Here is a 15,761-nt window from a genome sequence, read left to right as displayed (position 1 = left end):
ATACTCATTGCCTTGCTCACCGATTACTAGAACAGAAATGAGAACAATTGACTATATTGATGTGGCCAACAATGCTGTTTCTTAAACAACATCTGTGTTCGTATCAGTTAATGCTCTTGATATCCACTCCTTATATCGTATGATTCATAAGTAAAGGTTGCAGTGCTTTCGGCAATTTTTTTCTGAAGTGAATAGAACGTTGAACCCTAGGGAGTTTTCATCCTAAGGTGATTTTTCTTATGTCAAGTAATAATTCCTAGTTGAAGTTATATTAGAAATAATTTTAAATAAAGTAGGAAAACAATATGGTAAAAGTATTAAAAAGGTGTTGATAATGTGTATATTATGAAAAGGAAAAAAACAGTGCTGAAATATAAATATGTGGTATTAGATAAAAAGTACCACCCACCCACAACCATGGTTCAAACTCATCTGTTTATACAGCTTGGTAGTTAAATGTTGTAGATAGGTAGGCACTCTGTACAATTTCGTTATTAGTATTGAATCCAAAGAGATATACTAATACTATATATTACAGCATTAACGATTACACTACATACATTTTATTGACATGTTTTTACACTTACTTTTAACCCAACATACTTCACAACAGCATCTAAAACTGCTTTAATTCAATTATCCTAAAAAAACACCTTGCCTTTTTAAATAAATTACTGACAAAAATAATACCCATAGTGTTTACAGTGATGAATTGTGTTCTTATGCTGAGAGTAATTGTTATTTCTTTTGTAATGGTAAATAACTCTTCACACGTTTTAACTTCAACACAGTGATTTACACAGCTTATGGCATTCTTAGGTTCTAGGCAGCATGTCCTAATTTGTAACATTGTATATTTGGCATTGTAGTAATTGTTATACAATCTTGTATGTTTTTGTATTAATCAAAATTGGCAGTTTGAATTTTAAGTGGATTTTAGATGTATTTATGTGGTTTATACATTTACCGTAATGAGTATAGCTACTAGGGATAAATTAGTATTGCGTACATGTATAACACAGTATATGCTAGATTTTTAGTTTCAGGTAAATATTGTTTATTTAGGAGAAAATTTAAGTAAAAGATATTTAAAAAAGAGCTGAAAAATTTGATTACATCATCATCATACTACTACTAACTACTACTATACGGTACAATAGTTATTAGGAGAACAAATAAGCTCAATTGACTACGAAGTACAGTACAAGTACATTTAACATATGTTGTCTATTTGTACATTATTCTATTATCATTAATATAAATCCAATTGTTATTCAGAAATATTAATAGAAATCATAAAATAGAAGATGTTAGTTGTTTAGACAGTAGTGCATTACTAAAGTGAATGTTTAGATAACAAATTGGCTTTGATGAATTTGTGTTTATAGAAGTTAACTGAATTGTCAAGCACAATGTTGTTGGAAAATGTATTATCTGTAATAAAGTTGTAATGAAATTCTGTAAAGAAATAGAATATTGCTATATGAATTGTACAGAAAAAATTGTCCCAAGTCTTTTAGTTAGTGTGCTTTTTATGTTTTGAGTATTCCTATATAGTATGTGTGTTCACACGCACTAGAGTTAATCATGCATAGAATAAGCTGATTCGAATTATATTCTACATGCTCATGATCAGATACCTATCTTTATACATCCATGTCAATAACACCAATATAACTTAGTTTAGGTTTCATACATCCAAACTCTGATAGATTTCAGAACTTTTAACAATCAATAAAAATAGCTTCTCATTGGATTATACAACTTTGTGCATTTGATCACAGGTATTGCTAATTGCAGGGTTTAGCCGTTTTAACACTGAACAAGCTAAATCACAATGTAACTCCAATAGACCACAATGTAACTCCAATAGAAAAAGAGCGTGTACTGTACCAAAGTTTATTGTTTTGGATTGAAAGATTTTCAATTTTCAAACAATAATAAATATTATAAATCACTTTAATATAGGCAGTAAGACATTGATTAATATAGATTAAATTTTGATAAACACTCGCATAGTTACTAAATCCCAAAAGGGTTTGGCTAATTCTCACCGAATGAGTGTTAATGCTTTGTATATAGCAAGTAATTAAAACAATTCTTAAATGCGTAAAAATAGCAATTCCCTTGAAATTAATACTTCGAGAAAATATGGTGTATATAATATAATAATTTAATAAAATCTGAAATAAATTATCTCCAACTCTCCATGTATATATAGAGATTAGAGATATTATTAGTCAGAAGAAGCTACTTTACAGTATAGATATTTTTATCCAGCCTTCTGTCGCCGTCGCCGTCTGAATTTCTTTAAGTTAAAAATCTATATTTGTAAATTAAATGTGAAAATGTAATTCTAAATCTATGTTCTCAAAATGTCGCTCATAATACGTATCAAACGTCACTTGTGGGTGCATTAATCTCGATCGTTTTTCACTATACAACCATCATGTTACAATGTATCAACTATCGTTCAATCAAACTTACTCTTTCTTAAGAAACATGATAAAAGGAAAATATCTGTATCTTATGGGCTTTACTTTAGGAAACATGATCACAACATAATATAGATCGATTTCTTATGGTAAAAATATGATATTAAAAACTCTAATAGAAAAGTCTAGTTTTTAATTTGGTTTTGCAAAAATAAAATATAGTAAAAATGCTCTAGAGGAAAATCTAATTTTGTCCGAAAGAAAATCACCTATAACAGATACAAAAGCATTTTTTAAAGCATTCTATTTATTCTCCAATTTTCTTTTCTTCTCAAGTTTATAGTTGAGGAGTAGCTTGGTGGTAAACATGCTTGCCTTCCAATCCTAATTTCAAGGATCCAATCCCAATGTCCGGGATTTAAACCAGGCAGGATTGTAGCTCATTGCTATTTTTACTCCATAATTATTAAGCCTTAAGTGAGACTTATTTATAAGCATGATATCCATTCTGTAATTAGTGGGTTTCTTGCTTTTGGATTGGTATAAAAGGAAAAAAAAATGTGTTTTGGCAAACTTCGTAAAGTACATCGCAAAGTAATCTGTTTAACCGCTGATATTTGTAGGTCTTGTCGTCGGTATAGCTCTTTGATTGATGTTGGCTTGATAATCGTTAGACATTGATTCATGGCTAGAACACATTGTTGATATTAATTTTAAATTCCTTCTCGCTTTTCATAGCCACACCTCTCTCCTTTATATCATGCCAAAGATTGTTGGAAAAACATAAACATGTTGATAGAATTATTTGTGGCTGTCCAAAAAATTATTCTTTTGAAAGCAGTTTTAACAGTCTTTCTGATGGTAGGTAAATTAGTATTGTGTAATTAAATGTTACTTTTAACCTCATAACCCCTTTAACTTATGACTAATTTTATTGATATACCAGTAGAATGGTATCATCTTTACTTTGTTTGTGTACATTTTTATTGCTAATAAAGCTTTTTAAGATGTTGAATAAATTAGCAGCATCCAATTGTCTTTGAGACCTCATAACCTTTTCTACTTGTTTCAAGCATGACTCATTTTATTGGTAGAACATAATATGAATCTCTTTTGATGGTGATAATCATGTTCCATGTTTCATGTACCTGAAGCAATTAAAATTAAATTAAAAATATTTTTTTATGTGTAAATCAATTTTTAACACAAGCAAATTATCAAATTTACAATACTCGTAATCATAATTAGCATCATTGGCTGTAATGGGTCTGATGTCATCACTCCTTCAGCCATCCTTTTGACAGGGCTGAGATGTACCATCTCACATGGGTCGCCCCCCCTCCCCCCCCCCCACCCCAGCTACTCTTCCAAAGGATTTACTGATTTCTATAAGCCTAAAGTCTGCAAGAGCCAGATGTACACTGAACCTGTATTGTGAAGTCTTTATCCAAGAAAACTTATTTTACTGCCACAACTATGGTAGAGGAGGAATCCCTTGAACTTGCGCCATTATTGGTTTGCGGTGCCCTCCATTGACTTTTCTTATACTTGTCTGTTTATGAAATAGATGAAGATCTTAAATCCAATTTCAAAGGATTACTCAATCTTTTTAAACAAATTTGTGTTTATGATACATCCAATTATTGTGGAATTAAAACTGGCATCTTTGTTTACAATTGTGTGCGCGTATACTCTTATTCATCTTTGTTTACGATACTTTGCTCTAATATCAACATACAAGAAATTCAGAATGCACCATTCAACCAATTACAATAAGAGATAGAGCGTTCGGCTAAGAGATGACGATTATCATGATTGTAGCGGATTATAACTTGGCCAATCCATCATAGCTATTGCAGGCTTTTCAATCTTCATAACTCTAATACTACCCGTAATCTTATTACGCTCACGATCAAAAACGGGTCATATCTTGGATGAGATTTTCTTTTTACCCATCTACTTAACGAGAAAAATCGATTGGCAATTACACAACTTATTGTGGGTATGAACATTAACGTAAGAATATCCTTTTTATTTTATGCGTGATATAGATTTTATTATTAATTGACTGAATGGTCATTTAGTTTAGTCACTTAATATTGAGTGGAAAGCATTGATGCATGAAGAATTGACCGCTAAGGGAATTGCGCGTTAATATCATTACTTTTTCGTAATTATTTTTGTCATTATTAGTTTATTTTAAAATATATCAATTTACATCTATATTTGATGATGTAAGTTATAGATTCTTGAGCATTAATATTATTCTTACTTAAGTATTAATGTAATACTAACATGAATTTTAAAATATTTAAATTGTTTAATCCATAAAAAACGATTTTCAATTTTACAGGTATTATGTCGACAAGCGAACCAAATATTATTAGTAGTCATCGACCGTCTGGAAAAGACAAGATGTCACTTGAGCGTAATCCAAGACCGCCCCCACCAGACCTTACGCCTGACCAACTTCTGATGGCTGTTGACAACTACTTAAAAGTAATTATAATAATTTTTTTTATAAAATTCAGGGACAAATTGAAGGAGATCTACTGTATGTGAGGAAGCATTTTTGTCAAAAATTGTTTAAATATACTAACAATAACATAATTTGACTTTTTCGATTAAAAAAAGTAAAACTTCAAAGTCATGATAAGTTAATATTTTGATTACTACTTAAAATTAGTTTAGAGAAGATTTGCGCATGGTTTTTGGAGCTTTCATCTTTAGTTTAGCATTTACCCTAAAATACATTTAACATTGGTATAGGGGGAATACAATATATATGTTTCAGATATCTTTGGAATTCATGGAGTAAGTACTTTAGAGAAGAGTTCCACTGTTTGAAAACATTAATGTGTTTTCGCCGGTAAAATGCATTGCAGATTTTTACAAGACAGAATTAGATATGTCTGCAATGTTAATGACATTAAAGTAATTACTTGTATTTAAAACATTGATAATATCTGACAGCTAGTAGTGGTAGAGAATAATAATAGCTACAGTATATAGAACACAACTCTTTAAACAAAATTCTCTTTCATTCAATATAAAGGTCTAAATATAAAATACAAGTTCTCTAAAACCAAATTAAACTAAAATTAAACCATAAAATATTTTTGCATTTAGAAATTTTTACCGCAATCATTGCAACTACCACAGTAAATACTTGACCTACTGATTACTGCAATTACATAATAATTACAATTATGGCATTAAACATTGACAATAATTGCAGTTACTGCAGTAGGAACATTTTGACATGATCCCTTACCTCAACGTGAAATTTATTACATCGGATATTCTTATGAGAACGAATTTGATCTGCGTCTGTGTTGTGTATTCATTATCAGCATTAAAAGTCAGTAGATAGTTTGAATGTCATTATCGTTGCCAATCACCCTATTCAACATCATGCATGCACGCAGTGTTTCAATAGCTTAGAAAGACATCAACATGAATATGGATTTTTCGCTTGTAAAGCCTTCTCGTTGTCGTTAGTTTTGAATTTAAACGAATGGGGTGGTACCGTTTGATGTCGGAGCAAGCACCCATGTGGGACACGAGCTAGGATTTATCAGAAACTTGATTCAATCAGGTTTTACTGATGACCCAGATAGTAAGGTAATTGATCTATTTTACCCATTTTTATGCTGATCTTATATATTAGACTTGAAATATCTAGTTTCTGTTGACATATTGTAACATTACATTAATGAAAAATATTCATACGAAGATGTTTTTAAATAAATGTCATCTCTTAGCTAAACTAGCGCTAACTGTATATGTATTCAGCAATCTGTATTAAATTAAATAACAAGACAATTAATTCAGCAACGTAATTTCAAACTGTGTCATATTAAACTAGAAGGTTTTCATTTATTATTTAAATGTTATTGTATGTTCAGTCATGAAAGGATTATGGTCCAATATTCTTCAGCTTTCTGATTAAGGAGTTTGGAATTCTGGGTGTGGTCGAAAAAGTTTATGTGTCCTTGTGTTTGAAAAATAACTATAGTTAATATCGGATTTTATTTTGGTAATGTTTTTAATACTTAATTTTTAATTAATGAAATAGTTTTTAAGAATAGAGGATTAATATTTTGATTTTTTTAATAGAGTAGAACCCTTCATTTGGGACAACTCCATTCAGGTGGACACTGCTATTAAGGGGAAATTTTCCTTTATATATTTAGCACTACAGCCAACTTATATCCAGGGGACACCCCTATTATGGAACATTTTGTTGGGTTTTTTAAGGTGTTATTGACACAGTGTACAAAGACATGGAACAATTTTTTCAGTAAAGTAAAACAATTGATTATAATTCCCAATGCTTCCAAGGTTGTTTCACTTAAAAATAACACAATTTTATCAGCAATTTAAAATGTTAATACATATTCTACATTACTAAAATGCGCCATGCGCAATGTTATAATTTTCCGTCTCATAAAATCGGTAATATTTCACACAGATTGGTCATCAACCCCTGGCAATTTGATGAATTGGGTACATTTTCGTATACATTAATCAGTATCTAAATATCATATGCATAATGAAGTCAAAACCAATAGAAATTCAGAACATGACCTTGGGATTAGCATATTTCCCCTGTTTGTTTTTTCCCATGTATATGAAAGATTGACAAGGAATAATAACCATTTTTTTTTAAAATAGAAAATTGTAAGATTGTTTCTAGGTTAATGTGACTAATGTAATAGGCTTGGAACTCAAATGGAAAGAACATGAAAAAAGGTATTTTTATTGCTGTTAGAAATATGAATGAAGAAATATGTTATAGTTACATACTGTAGCCATAGGGCTGATAAATACTATTGGGTATAAGCCTTGTTACCCTTCAACAGATAATTAGTAGTAATGGTTAGAGGACAGGTGGGCTTATATGAAAGGATTAAAATTCAGTAGGACTATTTAGTATTTTTAGTAGCGACTTATCTGTAATCAGGGAGTTCTATAAATGGTATTACTTCAGAAATTAAGAATATACTGCAGTACTTTTAATTCAATTATAATTTATTTAAATTTAAGTTTTAGTCTACCCAAATATAGTAGCGATATGACATGATGATGTCGATATATATATTTGGGCACATCACATTTTGTTGTCACATAAAGTTTGATAGTGTAGACAGAGCTTTAAGGTTTGTACAGTTCAGGAATATCCCTCCCTATTCTTTTTTTATTGATCATTCCGAGATCTACTAATTAATTAAAGTCATATATTTTTGCCTTGACCACTTCACTATTTATTACAAATGCTTGTGTGCCAGTGGGGTAGTTGACACGGGGGGACAGAGGAAACCAGTTTATCTTTTGCTGTCCATCTAAATTAAAGATCTAAGACGGTTGTTCTTACTGGCAAATGTTGAAATCATACCAAGATTTAAGGCATACGTTGCTGACCTCGCCTCACTGACCACAAAAGGATCGGTCCTAGATTATCAAATTAATTAAATTATAAGACTTCTACAGTATACCTGTTACTAGCGCCTCCATAAAAGTTAAATAAAACCCCTTAAAGGCATATTGTGTGCTTGGAATTATTAAAAAAAAATTCTTTGGCTTCCAATTAAATTTTATAAATGTCATAACTGTAAGAAAGGTGTTTATAGGAAATCTTAATTGGAATTTTTTTCTGTAATTTGAGATTTTTTGTTTAAAATTACTCATATTTTCAATCTTCCTAATGTGTAATATATTTGCAAATTGCATAATTGCAACAAAAACGTTGATATGTTTCCATGATAAAATTCTTCACATTTTCAATCTTCTAAATGCAATGAAAATTGACAATGAGTTTAGAAAATTGTTTTCTACAAATAAAATAAAGTATTTTCTTGTACATAAATCCCTTCACACAGCATAATTCAATTGCTCTGCCTACACTACTGTATCAAACTAGTTTGACAAAAAGTGCGATGTGCCCAAATATGGTAGTGATATTCGCAAATATGGTACTGATATGACATCATCATCATGTCCATGTATGGGCACATCACATTTTTTGTCACATAAAGTTTGATAGTGTAGACAAAGCTTTAGGCAATATTTTAAACCTCACACGAGTGTGGAGGAATTGAAAAGAGTTGAATAATCACTGCTGCCAGAAGGTCATATGGCGTGCCATACGGCGTGTCATACCAACACTCAAAGCATTCAAACATATGAATGATAACTTATTATATCTATTGCCCAGCCATATTTTTTTCTACAATTATTATTTTTTCTAATAGTAAAATTAAAACCAGATGTGAACTAATAATTAATGTTTCGTTTATCAAAAGTTGATGCATCTGTGAGACTGTTGTTCAGCGACAATTTTTAATAAATCAATGTAACAAATTTGTAGATGTAGAAATATTAAAAACAAAGTAAGTTTCACACTTGCAGTTGTCATCATGGAAATATATTACTAAAGTTGAGGTATGTACAAAATGGCCTTGGGAAACTTGTGTGTGAAATCACATTTAGTGTAAATAATAACAAAACTATAAAGAATCAAATTCTAATTTAGCTGGATGTCATTCATATCATAAAAAAAATGTTAGAATTGCTCGTACTGAAATATAATTACTCAAACATTAAACATCTTGAATTATAATTTCTTTAATGGCCAGCATGTCTTGGTAACATATTATGTTAAATTAATTACGTTTTAAATAAACTTACATCGCAATTGTATTGTAATTTAATACACTTGCTGGCTGAGCTGTATAGTGCTAAAACTGATATCTTTCCTAAAGATTTGTTTTTGATAATATTTATAACGATAATAACCCATAATGTTATTATCATTATGCTTATATTTACATTATCTTCATCATTAATAATAATATCATGAAAACATGAACAGATAAATTAGGAATAATGATAAAAGGCATCAAACTATGAAAATAAAATGGAAGAATGGAGAGATTTTATAGGACAAAAAAAAGATATATGAATATTATAATTTCTGCATCATTACTACATACTGTACAGTATGTTCATAAACATAAGCTTATCACAGACATTTTTAAAAGTAACTACTTTACACAAACATACAATCTATGAACCGATTAACTTCATAATTTATGAATGAATTGGCTTTTTGTTTTATAACATTTTCAAAAGTTATTCATACAAACTACAAAGTTCGTAAACACAGTTCTTTCACTGTACAACCTCACATAGTTGGACATTCCTTTACCATCTGTTTATATGTGAAGAAAGATTGGCAAACTGGTGAGAGCAGGCCTTGACTCCAGCCTAAAAGACTTTTATTGGTATCATTTCAACACTTGCTACTGATGGAATAATAAGATCATTAGAAGAGGTTAGAAAGGTCCTTGGGGTCTAGAATTTGTTTGGGAGAATGATGATGTGGTCATAAAATATGTGCTTTGTTTAATTAATCAATTATTAAGGCCATTAATATTTCCACATTTTGAACAGGATTTCAACATTTTTTAAGAAAAGTAGGAAAAGTTTGGTTTGGCTTTGTTTTTTTCATCACTCATCAGTACTTAGTAATTTTGTAGAAAAGCTGGACAGACAATTAAGAACAGCTTTAAAGCTACAAAATATTTCTTTGTTTTATAGGATCATCAGTACACCAATTATTGACAAGATTTAAAAAAAAAAAGAATTGCAGAATAATTTAGATACCAGTATAAACTACTTTCTTTGTTTAGTAATCTCTCATAGTGATCATCAACATTTTTAGCGTGTTTTTTTGTTTCTTCACACAGAGAAACTATAAATAAATGGACATCTCTCTGATAGCAATTTATTACTCTTCCTAAAAGTTGAAAATACCATACTGTTACTTGTTATACTAACATTAGTAGGCAAAACTTTGAAAAGTTTGTGGATGGAACACAAAATAAGTTAATAATTCATAAAACAAATTTTCTCTCTTCTCTTTGTTATAAATGGTTTCTTTGCAGTGTGTTCATTCTTTATTAGATGTTAGGTCAAAGTTTAACAGAGCAGTACAAAGTTGACTACATTTCAATTATTTCTACAAATCAAAAGTGAACCATGATTCTACCAATGACCCTTCATGCAGTTATGTGCATAAATTGATAATGCAAATATTAATATGACATGGTTCTAAGTTTACATTATTGAATAATATTTCTTAGTTTTGAATATGTTTTGTTGCAATTTTGTTATGATGATATTGTCAACAATTCACAGCAGGAAAGGAGTTCCAAGACGAATACCATAGACCATGGTTAAACAATAGGCCTACAGTACAGTAACATCTTGTAATTTGTATGAAAACATGGTATAATCATGATCTTTTCTTTTAAAAAGTCTTAGAACAAATTTTAATGAAGAAAATACATTAAAGAGATGCAACAAATGCAACTGAATGAATAACTGGGTTGATCCCGCAACAAAGATTGCAATCATTCATCAATACATGTTGTCAAAGTAACGTCACAGTTTCTGCTTCTAATTAATTTGTCTATCAACAAATTTTAATTAATTAATTATCATTCAGGTGTTTTGACAGAACTAAGACAAAGGTTATCATAGAATAAAGAAATGTCCACCAATTGTTTTAATAGTATATCATTGTTGAAAGATAAACGCTATAGAAATTGGTATATCTGCTAATTAACATCTCCACAAATAAAACACTAGGGACAGAAGTGTTCAGGATACTGTCAACAGTGGGTTAAAATCACCAATTATAAGATGACTAGTGCCAATGCATTGGTAGATGTCACTATCAGAACAAGTTTGACACAGAGCTGATATTAGTTAGAACCAGCAAACCAGTACTCTAACCACACAAGAAACATAAATGTGTTGAGTTAAATCATTAATTTGACGATGAAAAATGTTAACATACATACAGTAGTTAATGTTGCTTGAACCCTTAAGGTCATCAGAAGACCAAGACATTGAACCCAAAAATTGGCTGAATGTCAAATGTTTGTTCTCCTTGTCAACTAATCCCTTCTCTAACCAACACCAATTTTGTTTATATTTTCTATAGTTACAGTATTATATATTATAAATAATTTATTAATTTTCAGTATATCACTGGGTAGTTTGGAGTTTCTCAAATTTATAATAATTTACATAAATTATATTTTAATAAATCAAAACATTGTAAATGTCACTAAAATGTCCAGTTTGGTTCAAATTAATGTCCAGTTTGGTTCAAATTAATATAATGTAATATTCCCTTGAAGGTTATCTTATGAAGTATCTAAGGACATATATTAAAGATTAATAATCAAATTATTGTCATGAATACATTGATCTATTTCATGTAATTTTGTAAGCTGCAATCAAATTCTATTGTCGAAAAAACCCCCAAGGGTTGGGGCTAATCTTCCTGCAGTCTACAGTGAGTCATAGTAAATATAAATCCTATCTCAATCTTATTTCACATTCAAAAATTCTACACTAATACACTGTTATGCAAATTTGAATGCGATAATAACTACATATTTATTTACTTTATGCCTGTTTATACAGCTTGGAATATGAATTATGTTTTATTATTTAATAAAATGTTCTTCTTTATTTAGAAACAAGTTAGGCATCATTCAAATAGGGAGGACCAATCAGAGAGCGGAAGGAGTAGCGGATCTAGCCTAACGCTAACAGAAACAGAAATGGAAGATGGGTTTTCAGGAGGTATGTTTTATTCATAATGTGTTAACTTTACATATTTATGTCCATAGAACAATGGGAGTTTACAATAAAAAGCAGGAAATAGCCGATTATTAATTTTTTAAATCAAGGATTAGTTTTGGGAGTACAAAGCGGCAAACTTTAGCAAAGGATTAAAAAATAACCAATTGCCGTTAAAAATACTTTAATAAGTACTGATAATGTTCAGTAGAGTTCATTTCGAAAACGTAAAGACAGAAACACAAAATCAGCCAAGATTAAAGAGAACCTCCTGGTCGGAAATTAAATGTTTTTCATTAAATACAAAGACATCCAATAATTTTAAAGTTTTTTTTTTTCATCTTTGTTTATAACCTTTTTCTGTGCATAAATTTTGTTTTAAATTGAGGTGATTATTCAACATCTGTATAGATAAATCTATGGCTAACAAAAGTAAGGAATTTTCTATAACATAAAATTGTGCATTTTTCTTTCAAAGACAGTTATACCATAAATAATGCGAAATTCTAATCTCAATGAAATGTTGAATTTAATGTTTTTCTTCACTTAAAATATTTACAAATTATTTATACACCAGAAATATTATGCACATGAAAGCTTTTGAGAATTTCCAAATGGTCGTATTTAAATAATTAATCGTAAAGTAACAGAACAAAGAATGTCTTTGTCTACAAGCAATAACATTTTTAATGTTTTTGAACTTTATTTGAAAGTTATATATTTCACTATAAAATTTAATTTTATAAGTGAACATTAAATAAAGTACATAGACTTTAGAAAATAACTAGAGCTCTATTCAGCATTGTTCAATGCTATTATTTATGTGTTATTAAATACAATAGAACATAGGAAGGATATTACTGCAGTAATAATAGTTTTTGCAGTAACTTCTAGAAAGGATTGGTAAAATATAACATACAGTACTGTTGATTTTGATAGATTAGAAAATGTTCTCTGTTAGTTACTGCAGTAATAATAGTTTGTGCAGTAACTTCTAGGAAGACTTGTTAAAATAGCATACTGTTGATAGATCATTCATCATGTTGTCTGTTAATTACTGCAGTAATATATAGTTTATAAATAATAAAAATACAAATTTGCTGCAGTAACTCCTATCTATACTTCTATGACACTTCTTCGGCTAATGTTTGCTCAACGATTCTCGTTGTTTGCAATAATTAACATTCCTTCGTGGACATTCTGATCCGCTTAAAACTTTTAGAATGGCATTTACGCCGAGGCTGTCTACGTGAAAATATTCAATAACCGACCATTAAGACATAAATATAAATATTTCAAATTCTTATCGTAATTCACAATAATTTTGTTTTATTATTAATATTGTAATCATTTTACGGCAGATCAAAAAATAAAATGTAATGTCTTTTGTAGTTGTTGCCGTAAAATAATTAGACTTGGTACTACATTACATCAATGTTTTTGATGTAAAATTGATTATTTGATTTTTTTCAATGTATATTAAAACTTTAATGTCATTTTATTTTGTTATTTATTACTAATAAGAAATATTGCTAGCTATTTATATTTTTTGACAAGCATAAAATGTTTTAATACCTGGTATATTCTAGTATTTCACTATTATACTATTTGAATATAGAATGATTTCAAAACATTAATTTCATATTTCACAATTTGCAGTATCAAATGGGTACACTACAGTACTCCGTAGGCAAAAGTAATTTTCCTAAGTGCAATTTCTGTATTTTTTTTTGGTGGAAAATCTAATACACATGCAAAATGATAAATGTTATGTTTGTTTTACTTCGATATACTACAGGTGTGCCCTCAACTATGAATTCCAGGCATTCGTTAGGACGTCAACACATGATGCGCCCTAACATCATAGCCGACAGGTCCGCGTCAAGTCTTATATCAAGTGGGAGGTCGGCACCAGGAACGCTGTCAAATGTTAGGTCAAGTCACAGTACGATTTCAAGTACGGAGGCAGCACATGCAGAAGAAAATATGTTTCAAATGAAACAAATGTCGAATACGATGCCACAAAATAACTTTATTCAAAATCAAGGTGGGATATTATATATATTTGATTTACAACAACCACTATAGTGACATCTTATTTAAAGGATGCCTTTAAGTCAGTGCTTAATAGTACAGTATTAGTTTTGTTATGACATAGCGACATTGTTTCTACAATGAAACAATTCTGGTACTGTAGCAGAGACTACAGTAATACCAGTGCACTAAAACTCAGGAGTACCTTCGGGGGCAAATCCAAAATTTGTTTTATAACATCGAGAGCTAACACTTAATACTGATAGTCGGTCAACATTAATTATCAAAAAGTAAGTAAGTAGTAGTAATTTCATTTTAGAGGTAAAAAATAAGAGAGAGCATCTCTAGCGATCCCTTGGATCCGCCCCTGACCTTTGCGTTTGAATGGCTTAAACACCATCATTTTGTTCAATGTAAAATAATTCTTCACCATTGACATGTTTGTCTATTAACATTCAATGAAGTCTTGTATCATAATGATATTAATGATAATTATTATGAATATTATTATGTATAGCCAGTATAATAACATAATACTGCTAAGATAATGAATTATTGAAGTAGTAAGCAGAGCTGTCTTCCATGATTACGTTTGACAGAAGATGCTTTTAGTGGTATTATATAAGCTTCAATCATTTCTTTCAAAATCTCTCACGAGGATTTCTCCCTGTATAGAAATTTCAAGGTCGTAATTTCATTTATTTCTTTGAAGATGTTGTTATTAATATGTTAATGTTTAGTGAAATCTCTAGTCACATTATTTTAATATTGATCAATTCAATTCACACGTTTTCAATCCAATAACTTTGCGTGCAAACTGACTTGAATTTTTCTCGCATTATTCTCATCTGTTATTCTTGGTGTTGAAGTGTTCTTTCTTTCGTTTGCAGCACTTCCTAGTATACCCGTCGACGGAAAACAAAATTTTCATCCAAGACAAGATGTAATGAACTTGAATTATCCGCAGCCAGGGCCGAACCCAATGTTCAATAGTAACAACTCCCTTAGCAACTCAAGACAGACAAGGTATGTCTTTTTATATTTAGTAACAGAGCTAACATTTAAGATTAACAGCAACACATAGGCAAAGCTGAAAATTGTGCAATTACTGTACAAATACAGGCCTAATTCATTAACTGTTTCAGTAGTATCAACTTAAAGTAAAATTTAACAGCTAAAGTTAGTAATAGTAAGCCTAGGCCCTCTCCTATTTTGTAGCTGGTATAATTTGAAGCCCAAGCACCAGTATCCAGATCAAACCCAAGTTTAGCTGCATCAACTTCCTCTGTAATTTTAGCCATACACTCATAAGTCTACAATATTAAGCCTAGCTCAAATATCGCAATTATTTCTCGGAAGAGTCTTCTCACAGATAATCCACAAACGCTAATGACTGTAATGATACGTTTGTCTTGCCGCTTGTTGTTTGGTAATGGTCGTAGAATTCTCATTCATAGTTTAAGACTGCCGTATATTCTACTGTTAAGTTCCGTTAAATGTTCGTAGCTAATGGCTCAATTTTTACAAGGCATTTTTAAATATCAAGTCGTCTGAATGCGCCAGGAATAAAATCTGAAAATAAAGTGACGATTTTGTAAGAACCGGTAATCGGAATGACAATTGTGTTTGAAA

At 30.2% G+C, this 15,761-nt stretch overlaps 1 protein-coding gene across 8 annotated transcripts in view; it reads left to right on the top strand.

Annotated features, from left to right (window-relative positions):
• The window catches only part of LOC144843165 (teneurin-3-like), a 122,017-nt gene that overhangs the window by 84,634 nt on the left and 21,622 nt on the right, over positions 1 to 15,761 (top strand). For 7 of the 8 annotated variants that reach the window (XM_078699891.1, XM_078699892.1, XM_078699895.1 and 4 more), the window contains 4 exons: positions 4,789 to 4,934; positions 11,990 to 12,098; positions 13,894 to 14,142; positions 15,020 to 15,155. In XM_078699891.1, coding sequence (XP_078556017.1) covers positions 4,789 to 4,934; positions 11,990 to 12,098; positions 13,894 to 14,142; positions 15,020 to 15,155 — 640 coding nt within the window. Of the gene's footprint in view, positions 1 to 4,788; positions 4,935 to 5,605; positions 6,060 to 11,989; positions 12,099 to 13,893; positions 14,143 to 15,019; positions 15,156 to 15,761 lie in introns of those variants that run through there. The other variant, XM_078699896.1, reaches the window with a different exon arrangement.

This window comes from Antedon bifida, chromosome 5 (genome assembly GCF_963402885.1).
Source record: "Antedon bifida chromosome 5, ecAntBifi1.1, whole genome shotgun sequence".
Classification (NCBI taxonomy): Eukaryota; Metazoa; Echinodermata; class Crinoidea; order Comatulida; family Antedonidae; genus Antedon; species Antedon bifida.
The sequence above is the reverse complement of the archived record's forward strand: the minus strand, read 5'-3'. Positions and strand labels throughout refer to the sequence as shown.